This window comes from Chrysemys picta, chromosome 8 (assembly GCF_011386835.1).
Source record: "Chrysemys picta bellii isolate R12L10 chromosome 8, ASM1138683v2, whole genome shotgun sequence".
Lineage (NCBI taxonomy): Eukaryota > Metazoa > Chordata > Testudines > Emydidae > Chrysemys > Chrysemys picta.
In genome coordinates this window covers 60,150,377-60,168,760 of record NC_088798.1, presented here as the reverse complement: position 1 = coordinate 60,168,760, position 18,384 = coordinate 60,150,377, and the positions used below count along the sequence as shown (strand labels likewise).

The 18,384-nt window shown below is 47.0% G+C and overlaps 1 protein-coding gene and 1 long non-coding RNA gene across 3 annotated transcripts in view; one reads left to right on the top strand and one right to left on the bottom strand.

The window, feature by feature from the left end:
• The window catches only part of LOC135973086 (uncharacterized), a 156,939-nt gene that overhangs the window by 46,272 nt on the left and 92,283 nt on the right, over positions 1–18,384 (top strand). For both annotated transcript variants that reach the window (XR_010589790.1, XR_010589789.1), the window contains exon 2: positions 3,024–3,126. This is a non-coding gene — a long non-coding RNA (uncharacterized LOC135973086). The remainder of the gene's footprint in view (positions 1–3,023; positions 3,127–18,384) is intronic.
• The window catches only part of TNR (tenascin R), a 293,152-nt gene continuing 283,063 nt past the window's right edge, over positions 8,296–18,384 (bottom strand). The window contains exons 19-23 of the mRNA XM_005304219.5: positions 16,631–16,782; positions 14,368–14,464; positions 13,122–13,283; positions 10,543–10,706; positions 8,296–10,152 (exon numbers count right to left, since the gene is read on the bottom strand). Of these exons, the coding sequence (XP_005304276.2) occupies positions 10,033–10,152; positions 10,543–10,706; positions 13,122–13,283; positions 14,368–14,464; positions 16,631–16,782 (695 nt within the window). The 3' untranslated portion in view covers positions 8,296–10,032. The remainder of the gene's footprint in view (positions 10,153–10,542; positions 10,707–13,121; positions 13,284–14,367; positions 14,465–16,630; positions 16,783–18,384) is intronic.

Sequence of the window (18,384 nt, the reverse complement as noted above, 5' to 3'; positions counted from 1 at the left end):
TGATCCGGGTAACTACAGGCCTGTTAGTTTAACATCTGTAGTGTGCAAGGTGTTAGAGAAAATTCTGAAAGAGAAACTAGTTGAGGACCTGGAGGTTAGTGGCAATTGCGATAAATTACAACATGGTTTTACGAAGGGCAGATCGTGCCAAACGAATCTGATCTCCTTCTTTGAGAAAGTAACGGATTTATTAGATAAGGGGAATGCGGTGGACCTAATATACCTGGATTTCAGTAAAGCGTTTGATACTGTACCCCATGAGGAATTATTGGTTAAACTGAAAAACATGGGGATCGATATGAAAATCCAGAGGTGGATAAGGAATTGGTTAATGGGGAGAATGCAGCGGGTTGTATTAAAGGGTGAACTGTCAGGTTGGAGGGAGGTTACTAGTGGAGTGCCTCAAGGTTCGGTTTTGGGACCCATTTTATTTAATCTATTTATAACTGACCTCGGAACCGATTGCAGGAGTGGGCTGATAAAGTTTGCGGATGATACGAAGGTGGGAGGCGTTGTAAATTCGGAGGAGGATAGGGATATCCTGCAGGGAGACTTGAATGAGCTTGTGAATTGGAGTATCAGAAATAGGATGAAATTTAATAGTGAAAAGTGTAAGGTGATGCATTTGGGGATGACTAATAACAATTTTAGTTACAAGATGGGGACGCATTGGTTAGAAGTAACGGAAGAGGAGAAGGACCTAGGGGTTCTTGTAGACCGCAGGATGACTATGAGTCGACAATGTGACGTGGCGGTGAAAAAAGCCAATGCTGTCTTGGGATGCATTAGGCGAGGTATATCTAGTAGGGATAAGGAGGTCCTGCTTCCGTTGTACAAGGCGCTGGTGAGACCTCATTTGGAGTACTGTGTGCAGTTCTGGTCTCCCATGTTTAAAAAAGATGAACTCAAATTGGAACGAGTGCAGAGAAGGGCCACTAGGATGATCAGAGGAATGGAAAACCTGTCGTACGAAAGGAGACTAGAGGAGCTTGGGTTGTTTAGTCTGACAAAGCGAAGGCTGAGAGGGGATATGATTGCTATCTTTAAATATATTAGAGGGATTAATACAAGGGAGGGAGAAGAATTATTCCAGCTTAGTACTAACGTGGATACAAGAACGAATGGATATAAACTGGCCGTGGGGAAGTTCAGACTTGAAATTAGACGAAGGTTTCTGACCGTCAGAGGGGTGAAATATTGGAACGGCCTACCGAGGGAAACGGTGGGGGCGACGGACCTGTCTGGTTTTAAGATTAAGTTAGATAAGTTTATGGAGGGAATGGTTTAATGGTAAAACATAGTAGTCAAGGAAAGCCAAGCAATGGTAGGTAAATAGTATAATGGCTAACAGGGGTCGGGCTGGAGACTCTTGCCTATATGCTCGGGGTCTTACTGATCGCCATATTTGGGGTCGGGAAGGAATTTTCCTCCAGGGCAGATTGGCTGAGCCTCTGGAGGTTTTTCGCCTTCCTCCGCAGCACGGGGCAGGGATCTCTAGCAGGAGGGTCTCTGCCAATTGAAGTCACTAAAAACAGGATTGGGGACTTCAACAGCAGAGTCCAGGGAAGGGGTAGGGACGGTTTTATGGCCTGCAGCATGCAGGGGGTCAGACCAGATGATCATAATGGTCCCTTCTGACCTTAAAGTCTATGAGTCTATGAGTCCTCGCAGTTCTCCCCATTCACTGACCAGACACACACATTGCTCATTTGGAATCTTTTATTAATGTATAGAAAATGCATTTAAAAAAAGGAACTATACATAGGCTAAGAGCAGTCAGGACTAAAAATACTAGTTAACAATGGTCAACAAGCATAGATCCCATTCTCCCAGCCACGTTTCCATGACAGGGTTGGGAGGGTGGTTACGTTTTCTCTCCCCCCCCTTCAGTTGTGTAGATTTAGTTCAGTTTGTGCGGGGGAGCTTTCTGCCTCCTTTCTTCCTTTTTAAAATAATAAACACAATTCCAGAGTAATGTATGTACAAAAGGGGTGGGGGCCAGAGTTGTTGGTTTTTTTTTTTTTTTTTTTTTGGGTTGCCACCCCCCTGAAAAAGCACCGGCGGCTGAAGTCTGGAGGATTCAGAGTTTGTCTCCCCAGGTGGAGAGTGAGGAGGGTCTGTTCTTGTGGACTCACACTGAAAGACGCTGGCTCCCCGCACCTTCCCTGCCCCCTCCCCTTTCTTTGAAACAGCAGTGCTGCAGCCGTATTCCATAGCAGCGTGTAGCAGATTATGTGGTACCAAAATTCCATCGAGCGCCTTATCTAGTTCCTAGGCAGGACAAGAGGTAAGCGCTGTCAGGCAGGCCCATAATAAACTGAGGGAAATGTTTATTACCGTATCAACCCATGGCATCTGCCTTATTTGTAGGAACTTAGAGATCATGCTGGGCAGCTGGGGGAATTTCCAGGGGTGCTGCCTTCAGCTGGAAAAGGAGAGCATCCTGGTGTGTGGAATGTGATACTCTCTCTCTCTCTTGCAGAGAATCAATGCCTCTAAGCAAATTTCCTGGGGGACCTGGGGATGGGTGGGGAAGGGGTATCTGAACAGATGAGCACTTTGTTGGTAATGTCTGGACTCCGTTACTCATCTGACTGACATATTGCACTACACTTAGGCTGGTGAGCTTGTTTGCTTGTATTAATATGTGTGTATATATGTATATCTTCATGTACAGTGTATATACACACCCAGGAAAATGTATTAAGCAGTGAGGCCAATAGACCTGCCCCATCCTCCTGCTGCTGTCCCATGCACCTTTAGTGCGCTAGAAAATTGTCAGGAGGGAGGGGGTGAAGTCTGAACCAAACCTTTACTTTAGCTGACCTAGAGGAAGGAAGGATGAGGCAAGAGGGGAAGGACGAGAGTGCCCGCTGGGATTTAATAAATTGCACTTCTCCTATCTCCCCACATGCGCCACTTTTACTCTGCTTTGCTCACCTAGCCTCAGGGGCTATATAACTGGTTTGCTGGCCTTGTTATTTTCTGGCTGGTATTTGTCACTGCCAATTGTTCCATTACAGGGTGAGAGGAAGTGATATCAGTGAACCAGAGATGCCAAAGGAAATGACAAGAACTTCCTCGCATGTCTCCACGGATAACTCGAGAAGGTGGCCTCACCCTTCGGTGAGCTCAGTTGCAGTTTCTGCTCCTTGATATTTTAATTCCTAATCGTCTGGACCTGATGCACACCTTAGCAACCAGCGTTTCAGTCCTGGTACTGGTTGTGAAGACGTGACATCTGAGCCATCAGTAGTGTTAGGGAACCAAGGACTGATAGATATCACTCATTTGGCTATGTGCATTGAGGGGTATCTTGATCTCTGACCTGTATAGTATGCTCCACAGGCTGCCCTGTAGGGTGGAGTTTATCCCCACAGGGCTGTGGTCACCTTCAGAGGAAAAGACCTCTTTAGACATGGACTTCCCAGATTGGTGAAGGTCGGATTTATCACAGAAATAACTGGTGATACAAAGCCAGTACAAGCCAGACCTGCTAGGCCATGCCCGCAGCTGATGTTACACTGTCTAGTTCCAGGGAATTCGGAGATGTGCCAGTTTACAGTAGGTGATGATCTGGCTCCTTGTGTGACCTTCAGCAAGTCATTCAGCCTCCTCCTCATCCCCCACCCTCCCCTTGTCTCCTGGGACTCAGTTCTCTCTGCTCTAAATTGGGGACAAATAATGCTTGAGGGGGAAGGTGAGGGTTAGTTCATTTATGTTTGCAATGTGATTTGAGACCCTCAGGGTATTGCTGTTATAAACTAGCACAAAGGCAAAGGTTTCTTCAAACTCCTTGGGTAGCAATTAACTTTGACAAACTATCAGAGCTCATCCTATGAATATTTTCCTGCCTGTGGGAGAGGACCAGGTCTCGTTTTATCACCAGATTCCTCACATTTACGTGCTTTTAGCAAAGCCAGGAAAGGCAGCTCTCCCTTCACTAGCTCCTGATTTTTTCAGTCACTTCTTAAACCACTGCAGAATGAATAACAGAGTGAGGGTGGGTGAACTGGCTGAGATGAAATAGGAATGGAGCTGAACTTTCCCTTAAAGCTGACCCAAACCCAAACAGAACCTTTGTAGGAAAAAGTCCTCTTACGGCCCCCTTATGGGACCAGAAGCAGAAATGCTGAAATACACCCGAGGCAAGTTCTTGAACCATTGGGTCCCCGATCATGATTGTGGCCTTTAGACATGGAATAATATCATTTCTGGCCTAGTTAGGAGCAGGACGCCCCAAGACAGCCTGTTCTCAAGAGATTCCCAGCTTGATTTTTGCTGGCTCGTGGTTTGGGGAAACATCTGGCCTTCAAAGCCCTTTTAGCCAAACTTAACCCAACCTCCAGTTCTTATGGACGTTCATCCGCTACCAGAAAAGATACAGCTGCTAAGCTCTACTTCCACTTCTTCGGTCACTAAAGCAGCCTGAGCAAAGGAAGACAAGTCCATCCCCTCAGGAAGCCTCTCCTCACTCCCCTCATATCCTCCCTAGCACTACTGAACAGGGCACTACTGACCAGGGCTCATTGTCTAACAGCTGCCAGGTACTTTGTTGTAAGTACAGGCATCTCTTCCATGGTGAGAGAGTTCAGTGAGAGTTTAGCCTTCTTCTCAAGGACTCTAGTGCCCTGGCTTAAAGGAATGTTATATACAAAGAGCATTCCCTCCCTATCTTACTTATAGCACCTCAGGAAAGAATATTAAAATCCTGCCACGCAAGGGACTTCTGCTCCCATTCGAGTCAATAGCCATAGGGCATGCTCAGCCCTTTCCAGGGCAAACCCCAAATTCCCCTGTCACTACTGATGCTGAGAGTTTTCCTTTTTGCACGTCACTCAGTCTGGACCATTACTTCAAATTCATTTCAAACCAAATCCTGGATCTGATCTTGCAAGCCCTGTGTGCGGAACACCTCCCTTTGACTTTATGGAGGCCTCTGGCTTGCTGCGAGTTAAAGGCTTGAGCCAGAGCTCACTGAAATCAGTGAGTCTTTCCATTGACTTCGGGGGGGGCAGGCCTAGCGAGAGTTCCAGCCTAGAGCTCAGTGATCTCCTCAGGACGAGAGCTGGATAAATAGGGAGACAATAAGCCATGACCATCTCAGCAACATTTGTATAGAATTTACCTTTAGTTGAGTTTGCTCCCTCTCATATAGGTTTCTTATGAACACTTGGAGGAGCCAAGTTTGTTTCATGTGCATTTTCAAGCCAAGATTAGTTCAGTTACGAAGCAGAACTAATTGGGTGAGAAAACCAAATTTATTTTGGCCAGAGAAGTAGTTTATATAAAGGGTCATCCAGTGAGGGAGCAAGAAAATAGGCCATCTTTAATCAGGTGGCCAATCCCACAGCACCAGCGCTGAACACAATTTGCACATAACCACTAGCTGAAGTTTTGTTCATCCAAAACATTAATTGAACAAAACTGAGAAGCCAGCATGTTCTGAAAAATTGCAGCCAGTTCATGGGCAACTATTCATGGAGGAAAAGGGCCAGATTTTGACAGATATTCATTGTTGATTGGTTGTCTCGGTGTTCCCAGGATACTCCGCAGGCACCAGAAATGTAACATTCTAGGCATCTCTACTTTGAGGGGTCTAATAGTCTCAGAGACTGAGGGTGAGGGAGGGCAGCAGCAGTAGTCCTGAGGGAAGGTGGTTTCTGATTAGCATGGAGGCCAGCGCTGGGAATCTACACAGGCAGACAGCATGTAGGGGGCTGAGATGGTGAAGAAGAGGAAGGAAGAAGCAAAGATTCCTCAGCAACTTACTCTGGGTGGGAGCCCTTGCTAAGCTTCTTGGCCAGAAGGGACAGTGGGAGGATGGAGAGAAGGGAATTTCCACCCAGCGCCAGAAGAATAAAACCAGATTCAACTCAGAGTAGGCAAGAGGTGGTTTGAAAAACTTCAGCTTGTGCCACGTGTGGATAAAATGAGGCACAATCCCGGCTCAAGGGGCTCAGTGCTCAGCCCACCCTGGCTGCCCCTTACTGCCCATTCCTTTTCATGTCAGTGTTGATTGCCAAAACCTCGTGCCATGATGCAGCGTTGGTAACATCAGTCTATGGTAATGACTTATCGGGGGATATGCTGGGGTTGGAAGATAGACTGCAAATTGCCCTTCATCCTGCAGTGTGTTCTGCTGGTCAGATAGTGGAGTCCTATCGTTAGGACCCTCCCATCCCAGCTAGGAGGCAGCTAGGGAGGGGTGTGTGGTGGGGAAATATATTGAGAGAATAACTATCCTTTCCTGGAGAAGTGATACCTGCTAGCAACGCTAGGCTTAAAGAAAGATCAATCTGAGTTTCTGTGGAGGGATGGGGATAAGATCAGGTTGGGTTGTGATTTAGAATAGTGGGTTATTTTGGTTTTTGTACCGATCCAAAGAAACAGCTTTCTTTCCCTCTGCTGGATCGCAAGTGCTGAGCAGCAGCATTTCCAGTGAGGTTTCATGCTTCCACCTCAATGGACAATGGAGACAACGAAAGCCCAATCAAGCCAAGTGACTTGTCCAACTTGAAGTCAGGGCTGGTGCAACTACTTAACCAAACTAGGCGACTGCCTAGGGCGCCCAGTGGTTGGGGGCGCCTAAAAGCCTGCTCTGGCGAGGAGGTGGAGTGGAGATGAGCTGGGGGGGGGCGGGGAGGGCCGCCCGCAGTAACAGGGGGAGCGCACAGGGGAACTGCTCCCTGCCCCAGATCACCTCCACTCTGCCTCCTGTGCTGAGCACACAGCCCCCTCTAAGTCTCCTCCAATCGGTGCTGCAAGCCTGGGAGGGGAGAATTAGAGCAGCACTGGCGTGCTCGGTGGAGGAGAGCTGGGGCGGGCTCCCCGGGCGGGATTAGCTGCCGCGGAGGGGGGCGGGGTTAGCTGCCACGGGGGGGGGCTCCCTGGGTGGGGTTAGCTGCCGTGGAGGGGGGCGGTGTTAGCTTCTGCGGGGGTGCTCCTTGGCCTGGGTTAGCTGCTGTGGAGGGGGGGCTTGCAAGGAGGGGTAGCTGCTGCGAGGGGGGGCTCCTGGGGTGGGGTTAGCTGCCGCGGGTGGGGTTAGCTGCCGCGGGGGGGCTCCTCGGGTGGGAGGGGCAGGTGGGCATGGTTAGCTGCCATGGGGGGAGGGGGCACAAGGTGGAAGTTTCGCCTAGGGCGCAAAACTTCCTTGCACCGGCCCTACTTGAAGTTACCCAGAGAACCACTGCCTCAGATGGGAATTGAAGCCAAGATGCTCAGTTGCTGCACTTAGTTCTAACCATTAAACTACACTGCTTTGTCATTTCATAGGGTCACCTCTTGTTTGTGGGCTGCCAATGGGTGGGGGCAGTTTTCAGACAAATAATTGCTAGGGATTTCCCTAAACTTCTGTCAGTCCTAACTGCTGCTTCTCCTTGGCTTTTGGAATTCCAAAGTGATGCGCATAGCTAAGGACAGAAGAGATTTTCTACCTCTCATGAGAGTCTCATCCATTTACTCCCCTCCCATCCCAGGTCTAGTTCTTCATTGAAGCCTTCTTGTTCCTCCTTGATCTCCCTACACCTCCTCTGGTTCCTGGTGATTTACTCAGGGCCTTGTCCAAAGCCCGCTAAAATCCACAGGAGAATCTCTGCTAGCTTCAGTGGGCTGTGGATCCATCTCTACATCCAACATGTGTGCAGAACTACCACTAGCTGAGCACTACACTCTCACCCATTCATGTGCTCAAGGGTCAGGAAACCCCCTGGGTTCAGGACTGAAAGCAAGGCTTAGTGCCCTTATAATGCTGGATCATACCAGTGCCACATGGCAGCTGCAGCACCGTTCTACCAGACCAGACTAGCAACAGATGGGGTCTTTCCCCTTGACCTTACAGCCAGGGGACTGAGGGTTGTACCTAATCCTGAACCCAGGGTTAGTTAGGTTTTTATGTCCCAATGCATGGCACGGGTGGGGAAGAGGGGGAGACTATATTTCCTGCTCGTTCTCCTGTCTCTCCACTGGGCACAGGCTGGATGGGAACAGATGGGAGTTAGTCACACTCCTTGAATCTGTTAGAGACTCTGTCCTGAATTCTCTGTTCCACTCAGGCCCCTTTACGCGCTCTCTGAAAGTGGGTGTAAACTGCAATTGAATGCAAAGCGGCCTTGGTGTAAACAAGACTCAGTCCCACTATCAAATAGCGATAGTCCCCGGTAACCTTTCCTCTACAGTATGGCGAACCCACACAAAACCGCCTTGTGCTAGCGTATGGGACGCAGCAGGTGAAAGCGCCTGGTCTGTTCTCATTGGCCAAACTGATTAAAGTGCAAAACATAAGCAGCATCCATGTTAAGGAGTAAATTCAGTGTTTGAAAATCACTTTTAATAATTAAAGGTGTTGTTAGTAACAACAGGCAGGGATGGGATAGAGCTTTTAAATATCAGGTTTTAACCACGGCAGTGTCCCTTTATAAGGAGGGAAAACATAATGTTTGGAACTTATATGGGGCCTTTCCTCCAAGGATCTGAAAGTGCTCTACAAATGTCAATGAATTAAGCCTTGCGACAACACTGTGAGAGAGGGAAGAGTTCAGCTCCCCAGAGGAGAGCTGGTGGAAACAGCTCACAGAGACGTTGTGACTCACCCAAGATTACAGAGGAGGCTAGTGAGAAGAGAATCTACATTGAGGTCTTTTGCCTCAACCACCAAACCATCCTTCCTCCATAACCCCAGGGAACACGAACAGGATGACTAGATGTCACAGCACACGGCTGCAATTTACTCTGCAAGCTTCAGGATGAACTGCGGCCACTTGCCAGTTCTTCTGTTCGCTGCTCTTTCTCTAATACTCTTTGGTTTAGGACCAGTAACAACTATGAGTCACAACATTATTGTACGTAAAAATAACAGTGAAAAGGGAGCTTAAATGAACTTACTTCAGAATGACATTAAAGATTCCTAGAAGCTGTTTTCTCTGATTCCTTCTCTCCTCTCCCCTGAGCTAGGCCTTATAAAAATAACAGCAAAAAGCCACCAAAGGGTTTATGATTAAGTCAACATGCAGAGTAGATGGGCCACTTCTGCACCCCAGAAAACACTAAAGCAGCTCACAGCTACAGGCAGATGCAGTGCACCATCCATCTGTTACTACCCATGCGCCTACCATAAATAGGGGGTGACCTTGGACATGTTAGAAGTATGGTGATGGTGGGGTTCATAAGTAGGCCGTGATTGCTCTAAAGGAAAGGAATACAACGCAGACAAACATCTCACGCTTCTTGTGAGATCTATGACTTGCAGTAACCCGGTACACAATGCCAAGCTTGAAATTCACTTCTCCCCACTGTGTATGTGTGCACGCATGTAGTGAGCTCCTGGGGATAAGGAACACTGTGTGTTCTTGGTCAAAGGGAGAGGGACAGCTGCATCATCTTGGCTAACAGGGGGATTGGGCATTATGTTGGGGAGGGGGCAGGCTCTCCCTGGCTGGTATGACAGAGGGAGGAGGTGGAGTCTCTGTCCCTGGGATGAAGGGGCATTAGACTTGTTGCCTCTGAGTATGATCAAATGACAGGGGACTATGTGTGGTCCCTCTTGCCCAGGTGCAGCTGGTGCTACATGCCACCTCAGCTGCAGGCCCTAGTCCAACAGCTCAGCCGAACAGCAAACCTGCCCCCACAGCGTGGCCAGGCCAGCGTCCATCGACGTCCCTGGCTGACAGGACCTGCAGCGTGAAGGAGGCCCTGCTGCATCGGAGATGGTGGTGAGGGAGCACCTTCAACAAAAGCATGTCCTACGGGGTTCACCTGGGATTTATAAGTCTTTAAAAAAATAATAAAAATCCATCTCTCTCTCTCTTTCCCCGTTGTGGGCAGGGGGAGCGGGCACTCGGCATTTCACAGGGAAGGTGTTGAGTCCCTTTCCAAAGCCTACCAGCCGCTCAGTCAGCCCTTCCAGGACTCCTATGGACCAGGTTGCTAGCTCAGAGTAGTAGTATTTCTTTTCCCTTTTCATATTATAAAATACAAACGAATGACAGAAAAGGTCGGGTGGCTGGGGCGGGAAGGGGCAGGATTCTTGCTGGCTCACAGCTGTAGGGACCGTCGTTTCCTTCCCGAGACATTACGGTGGTTGTAGGGTCGCATCTTCATTTCCACAAAGGGTATGGAGAACTCGTGGCCTTTCCAGTGGAACCAGTTAATCCCCTGCAGGCAGGAAGGAGAGCAAGGCACAGGGCAAAAACAACAAAACAGGTGGAGGGGGGAAAAAGAAGGAAACACATTTGAACTTGGAAGTTAAGTGGGAAGAAAGAAAAGAGTTTGTTTAATGAAGCAGCTTCTCTTATTACTCTCTGGGCAAGAAATGTGTACGTTTCTCTCTCTGGCTTGTTATCCCCCGCAGCTCTCACGTATGTGCTAACTTGTTAGTTTTCCTGTGTCTCCCACTCATAAGGCAAGAAACATTGCTTGAAAGTTTCCCTCTTGAAACCAGATGGAATCTGCCCAGTGTAATGAAAGGGAAGGGCCTGGGAAAGGCACCTTGGGGCTCCTGGTTATGAGAAGCACCATCTCTCTGCTGCATGGTTCCGCGCTTACCTGACTGTGCCGGGACTCGCCGTACTTGCCGTTGAGGTTGGTCCGGTGGCAGTTCTTATACCACCAGGCCCCTTTGTATGACATGGCGCAGTTTGTAACAGCAACGTCATTGTCTCTGTCCTTGGTGGAGAACGGACGTCCCTGGTGATAGGTGAGTGAATCTCCTGTATAAAGGGAGACGCTGTGAAGAGAGGCTCAGGGGTGCGCCTGCGGTGTGTAAGCACAACCATGTCAGGCCTGGCTAGTCTCTCTACAAAGAGTAAATTATAATAATGCAATAACATTGTTCATTCTGCTAATCTATAGCTCTCCAGCTCAAAGAGTTGAAGACTGGCAGAATGCTATGGGAATAAGATTAGTTTGAGTTCCTAACCCCCTGACCTCATGGGTCCTAGATCTTTTTGCTGACATTCTGGTGTAAAGATGGGCCTGAACAAAATCTAGATTCTTGGATCTGAACCCCTTTGGGCATTGGAGATGGTAAAAACCTGCAGCCAGGTCCAGTTCTGAATTTCATGGCTAAAGCAAATTCCTGGATCCAAACACCCCAGAACTCGAACTCTAGATGTAGGTGTGAGGCGAGGACCCATCACTGCTCTGATGAAGGGTTTCTGTTTCCACCCATTGGCCAAAGAGATTGTTTTCTCCCTCTAAACATTGGTCCCTTCAGACTGTGGTCTGACTGGCTCAAAAAAGAAAGGGTAATGAATATGGTAATTAGAGATAAGCCTGAGTTTGCAAAGTTTGGGGCTTTTCAAATCCGGGGAGGTGGTTTGGCTCATTGTAGGCAGGTGTTGGCTGCAGAGTTTGGATCCTGATGTAAACTTTCCTACAGTTGGGAGATTTTCCAATCTAGGGTTTTTGGGTTGGGCCCATCTTCTGCTTCACTTCTGTCATGCTTCTATGTTTGCAAAATAACCCTAAATGCATGATGGGCAATAAGAAGTGAATAAATGCTTTGTAATGCCCCAAGAGAATACCAAAGAGACCAGAAAATATTAATTATGCACAGTCCTGAAAAAAGAACACAAGGATGTGCGTGCGCGTACACACACAGAGTACACATGTGGGAAAACCTAAGGGAAATGTACTGTCTGGGAAACCTTTACTCCTCTTTCAAGGGGCAAAAAGGGTGGTTCCCCTCTGTGTCATTATTAACTCTGCAGATAAGGGTTTGAAGCACAAAGAGTTTTGTTGCACTATAATTCAGCCAGTTTGGGGATGGGGAGGAGTGTCAGACTCCTAGATATGATACAAACATAGGCCAGGATCCTCAAAGGTATTGAAGTGCCTAACTCCCCTTGATTCCAATGGGAATTAGGTGCCTCAATACCTTTGAGGGTCTGGGCCATAGGAACTGCTATGGTGTATCAAACTAACGGTTCATCTAGTCCACTATCTTTCCTCTCCCAGTACTAGATGTCTTACAGGCATGGACAATTCTACATCTTACATATGGTGGAGGGTTTCTTGCTAGCCCCAGGCAGAGAGTGGTTGCCTTGTACCCGGAATCTGGGCATTTGTGGTCATTAGACATTTTTATCCAAACTAGAATAGCTGTATCCTGACTCCCCCCTCCATCTTGAACCAGGGTTTCCACTCATCTAATACCTCCCTGCTCGCACCCGGTGGTTTGCTACTCGCTGACTGAGTGGAGAAAGCATTAAACCTGAAGCGACATCAGGGAGCCCTGATTGGAGGAACACTGGAAGCTCTGATTGGTCAAGACATCATATTTAAACCCAAAGAGAGGCACAAGAAACGGTTTGCACAAGTAGGCCCTAGGTGGCTGCTGCTCGGACACCTCGCCCAGTGCTTCAGCTGCTGATCTGCTTGCTTCCTGGTGACCTGAGTCGTGCCTGACCCTGTCTGGATTGGTGTGTCTGGCTCCTGCCTGATTCCCGGTAACCCAAACATGACCTTCTGCTAACCACTAGACCCGGCTGCCTCTGTCTATCCCTGACAAGCTGCAGCTAATCTTGTTATTCATTGAAATGTCTAGTCTTAGTTGTGGAAGTGAGTTCTCCCCCGCCACCCCCCGAAGATATCTGAATGTTAGAACATCATCCTGCCAACATTGTGGTGGGTGAAGCTTAGCAGTTCTGTCTCATCCAAGAACAGTGGCTGGGCTAACGTTCTAACCAAAGCAGCAAACGTTTGACACGTATATCATGGTACTATATGGATGACTTCAGCTTTTCAGTTCATATGGAAGCGTGACATTAACAGGCTGATCTGCTGTTATTGTGGTACGAGGCACTAGCGCTCATTATTGATCCGATTAGCTGAACAGCAATGGGAGTATAGTAACTGCTCATGGAAAATTCTATGTGCTGATTAAACATGTGCCTCCCGGTGATTACCATACTGGTTTATCTGATTACTCACAAGGCAGCAGAGACAACTAAGGGTGTCTATTTGGATGGTCCAGAGTGGTAGAAGCATCCAGGAAAGGAATTAATCTTTTGGGTGGTGGGATTTCCTTACACTGCTCAAGCTTATGCACTGCAGGCATTTCGGACCCACCAGTCCAGAAAGCTTCCTGCTGCACGTAAGTGCTTGTTAGTGATAGTGTGTACCGGAAGTGCCATTGTAGTCTCCTATCCGGAGCTTGTACAGACTCCTGGCGTCACCGAGGGAGAACTTGTCGTAATAGGCGTAAGTTGCCTCTTGGCCATCTCGCATGTCTATTCGTAGCTCGTAGCGTCCCTGCGATGTGATCTTCTGAATGTTATCCAGGCCTGCAGAGAAAAGCAGAGGATTCAGGTGAGATCTGGTACCTGGTGGCAATTCTGGGAGGAAAATGGAAGGAGATTCAGGGCTCAGTGAAAATGCACGGCAAGCAAATGCAGAGGACAAGAACCCAGAAATCACCAGTGCTTTGAAGAAAAGCCACACTGCCTCAGTTCGTGTCTCTGCCCTTAGTGACTGAATGTGGACGTTACACTTATGTACAGAACAAGACACTGGACCCAGATTTCTCTAAGTCTGGAGTGTTTGGCTCTGCAGTTTTGGGGTTTGACTCATTGTAGTATGAATCATTTGCAAAATCCGAATCTGGCTTCTGATGCCAAACACCTTAAATTTGGAGGGTGTTTGCACCGTGGGCCCACCTCCAGTGTGTACATGCATAGTCCTGTCCCTGTGTGACAGCATTCCGATCTGAAGCAATGCTAAATCATCAATATCTGTTTTTTACATTTCCTCAGGTGAATATTCTCACTCATTAAGATCAGGGATGAGAAATGCCAGTTACAGCCATCCATTGAGTGTATTAGTTGTACATGCTCCACTCACGCAGAGCTTTGCCAATGCCTCACCCACTCATTCCTCAATTTCCACCATTCTAGGCCTGGGCCTCTTCTGAGAAGAAATTACCAATCATGTTAAATTGCAGAGTGTATTTATAATGCAGACAAAAACCTTCCAGGGAATTGGACAGAACGGCCATGCTCCATTCCTTTTGTGACCGAAGGAGATTTGAAACCAGGTCTCTATGGCTGGAAGGCCAGTGAAAAAGCCTACTGTGCCACCTAACAAATCAGGAACTGCTGCACCTTTGTGATCTCCTTTTATGTCACATTTCCTCCGCATGACACATCGCTAATGATATGAGCGCAGACAGAACAAAGGAGGAAACACCATAGTGAAGAAAAGCAGATCAATAGGGGAGAGATGGACAGATAACCGCTTTAATGATACGCAGACACAAAGAGATGGAAATTAAGCTTGCAGAGATAAGTGTCTGATTGAAAGATGCAAAGCATCCACTGATCACAGCCAGGCTGACTGTGTCAGTGACAGACAAAGAGGTGAGGGCATTACCCAGCCAAAACTCATCCTCTAGGTTTCCAAAGCCAACCCGGTAATCCATCCACTTTCGAAAGAAATCCGTCAGCCCATTCTGCCGTCTCTGGAACACCTACAAAGGGAGAAGGAATGAAAGCCCCATGGAAGAATCTTTGCTTTATGCAGAAACATTGATAGATCATAGCCAAATGGGCTTTGTTATATGTGAAATTAAAAGATAGTGCTTTGCCTTTCTATACCACCCTTCAAGTGAGGAGCTCAGAGCTTGAGAGGTTAATGTATTAATTCTCACTACAGGCCTGGAAGTTAGACATGTATGGCAACAGTCAATTTACAGATGGATAAATTGAAGTTAAGTGATGTCCACAGCAAATCAGTTGGAGAGCTGGGAACAGAATCTAGAAATCCTGATGTCAAGTTCCCTGCTCTAACCAATGGACAACGCTGCCCGCTTTTCAGCATGTGATTTTGTTTTTAACTAGTTATTTCTGTAAGCCTTCAGCATGAAATCAGATGTGAGGCTTTGAAGCAGAGTAAAAAAGCAGGTAAAAGCTTTGGCGAAAGAATCCACACCAGCAGTGTTAGGAATTTATACTTTGATTTAGGAGGCCCTTTTCTGACATTTGTATATAATAATGTGTGAGAGAAAGTGTGACAACACAATCTAGTTGGAACAGCAGAGTATTCTCTGGTTCTGATACTGGTCCACCTGAGTCAGGCTGTGTTTATGCGATTCAGCTAAGTAGCATTTGCCTCTAAAAGCACTGTACAAAGTCACTCTAGCTGATGGCTGACACCACCATATGGTGATCCCTATGAGTGCAAATCATTTACTTTGAAAGCTAGTATCCATTTAATTTCATGTATAGGACAATAGATCAGTTTCAGCTTCAGGCTATGCTTTACTTCCAAAAGGAGCTGCAAACATTTCAAATCAATCAAAGGGAATTTCTCCAAGTGCAGTTCCTATTAACAGCTCAGGACCCATTCCTTAAGACGTGGAAAATGAAGTAGACTGTATTAAGCCTCTTTTGGTGCATTGCTTTGCTGTCTTTCATAGCTGTGTTGGCCAGAGCTGTGCTTTACTTTAATTTATTATGGGCATACAGTGTTTCTCTGTTGTGGCTTATAGCCACACAGCCAAGGGTGTGGTCTCAGCTGAACTCCAAAACTAAGCAGCATCAGGCTTGGTTTGTTCTTGGATGGGAGATTTGAAGGATAAACCCCTTTGCTGCAGGCAGTAGTGCTGGTTATTCAGGAAACATCACTGTTTCCATTGTACCAGTGCCCTAGCATAGCGTTGGAGCCACTATGCTGCTGGAGAGGCTATTGGAGGAGTAATGACATGAAGGTCCCATGGCATATTTTGGACTTGTTTTTTTTAGCTTTATCCTTGCACAGGGGGGAGGCGCAGGGCTGCAGTGCCCGGGACTAGGACGCATTATGTCTCGACGAGCAGCCGGGCACTGAGGAGGAGTGTGCCTGCTGCTGTGCCTTGCAGTGCTGACCTGCGTCACTGCTGATACATGTGGGAACTTGGACATAGCTTCTCCCTGCCTTCTTTGGGGTGGCTTGTGCCCCAGTAGCTGTTAGCAGGGAGCTGTCCCTGCAATCAGAAGAGCATGGGGACTTTGATTATAACCAGAGTGCAAGGAGTACAACCCTCTTTGCACAACCACTCAAAGGCCAGTTGCAATTTAACCCTGAGATAGAGTAGTGATGTTAATCCTGGTGCCCCCTGCAAGTTACATTCTACCCAGCTGGTTTGTTCTTTCACTTGGATTAGGATAACTTTTCCTTCCTCCCCGTAACTGTTGCCATGTGCTGCCAAACAGCTGCTGCATTCCTCCCCAGAGGTGGCTGCTTGGCCTTTGTGAATGATGTGGCCCTAAATGGTGTCTAAAGCATTGTGGGGATGCTCTGGAATAGAAGGATGGTGCTGGGAAATGGAAAACATTAGTAGAGCTGTGCAAATAACTGATGTTCCCGTTTACTGTCCAAACTGACAAAATAGAAAAAAAATGTTTTTTTTACCTTTCAATTTTATTTAATGAAATTGAAATAAAATGAAAATCATTTTGAATTAAAAAAAATCTAAACCTTTTGAATTTGGGGGGAATTCCCCCCCAATGAAACATTTTGCCAAATCCAACAAAAATTCGCACAATGTTTCAGTCAACCCGAAACTGCGGATTTCAATGGGAAAAAAAGTTTTTTTGTCCTAAAAATGTGCCCCAGCTCTAATTGTTCTGATGATGAGTTCTACATGGAGGCTTACAATCCATCCTCCCCCATCCGTGGTCATGTCGCAGTACACCTGCACTCGCTGGCTGAGGTCCCCATTGATGGAGATGGTGTAGATTCCACTCATGGTGTCGCCATTCATCAAATGCTGGGCACAGTCCTGAGGATTAGCGAACACGCGGCCTCCTGTGAAATTAGAGAGGCAAAGCTTCGAAGAGGGCACAGCACCTCCCTACACATGTCACATGACATATACCATATGATACAACATCACACAAGGCTTACTGCAATCCAGGAAGGACATGAATTGAACTTCCGAGGCCATGAATCAGCCTGATAAATCATGGTAAGTCCATCAAGTGCATAAGCTATCTCTTGGCTTACTTCACATGTCATGCCTCATCATGCGATAAGCTCATTGCTTATACTAATTAACTCAGTGGTGGGGACCACTCTCACATAACAAGCCTCTGAGTGCGACCCCCCCCCCTTATAAATTAAAAACTTTTTTTTATATTTAATACTATTATAAATGCTGGAGGCGAAGCGGGGTTTGGGATGGAGGCTGACAGCTCACAACCCCCTGTAATAACTTCGTGACCCCCTGAGGGGTCACGACCCCCAGTTTGAGAACCCCTGGATTAACTCATCATATGCCACAAGGTATAATGGCATGACACTCAGTAACTCTACTGGGTACAATGAATGAGAGTGTGACATCTTGTGATAGTTTTCCATGGATCTTGTTCAATTCATTGTTCCCAGTATACACAGATATTTTGGGAAATACCAATGTTCTTTCCTCGTCAACACTGGTTCTTCAAACATGTAACCAGACTGATTTCAATTGAGTTACTACATCCATGTAAGTGTCAGGACAATCCAGTTCATGCAGGGCTCGTCTTCGTTAGAAAATTCAGCAGGGTGTACCCATGACCCGGCAGACATGGTATTGAACACAACTGGTCCATGTCTATGCAGACTGCAAAGTCATGGTCAGCGTTGTGGTAGGTAGCATGATTCTTCACGGACATGTTCTAGCTTGATGCAATTTTCAAATGAAGACATGCTCACAGTGTGGGGGTCTGCGTTAATGCTTTACCAGTCCTATATGATCTCAATAGGTCTGCAATATCAGGAACTTGCATCTGAGTCTTAGCTCACAAAAGTTGAACTCTAGCTTATCACTGGCGTAGGAGTTGTACTGATTTACACTTTTGTACATGAGAGGGGGAATTTGCCCTGTCCACTAGAGTTATTTGTGATATAGTGTAACTGCGAGAAGAACAAGGCCCAGTGACCACAGCTGTGATCATCCTCAGTGAAAAATATTAATTATAGTGGACCAGATTTCATACTCAAGTCCAGATTCTGTTTTCATTCATGCCAAGGGTAAATAAGGAGCAACTCCCCAGAAGTCAGTGGACTTACACTGGTTTACACTAGTGTATGTGTGAGGAGAATCTGGACTGTGGCACAAATGGGCACAAACTTGTGGGGAAATCTTTGATTCAGTTTTAACGATGGCTTAAATGGTAGTGTCAGTTACACAGGAAATGGGTGTAAACTGCATTCACTGGGTGTGCAATGCCCGTGTGAGTTTAACATCAAAGGGAGTGGGATTAAAAAGTGGGAAGACATTTACAAACCCTGGTTTTGTTGTTGTTTTTTTCTATTCAGTCCCCCGCACCCATTCTTGGGGCGTGAATAGTCAATGGGTTTCATTTTGGCCAAAAGGCAAAGAGCCCCTATTTTACAGTCTCTGTGCATTTTAACACAAGATCTAGT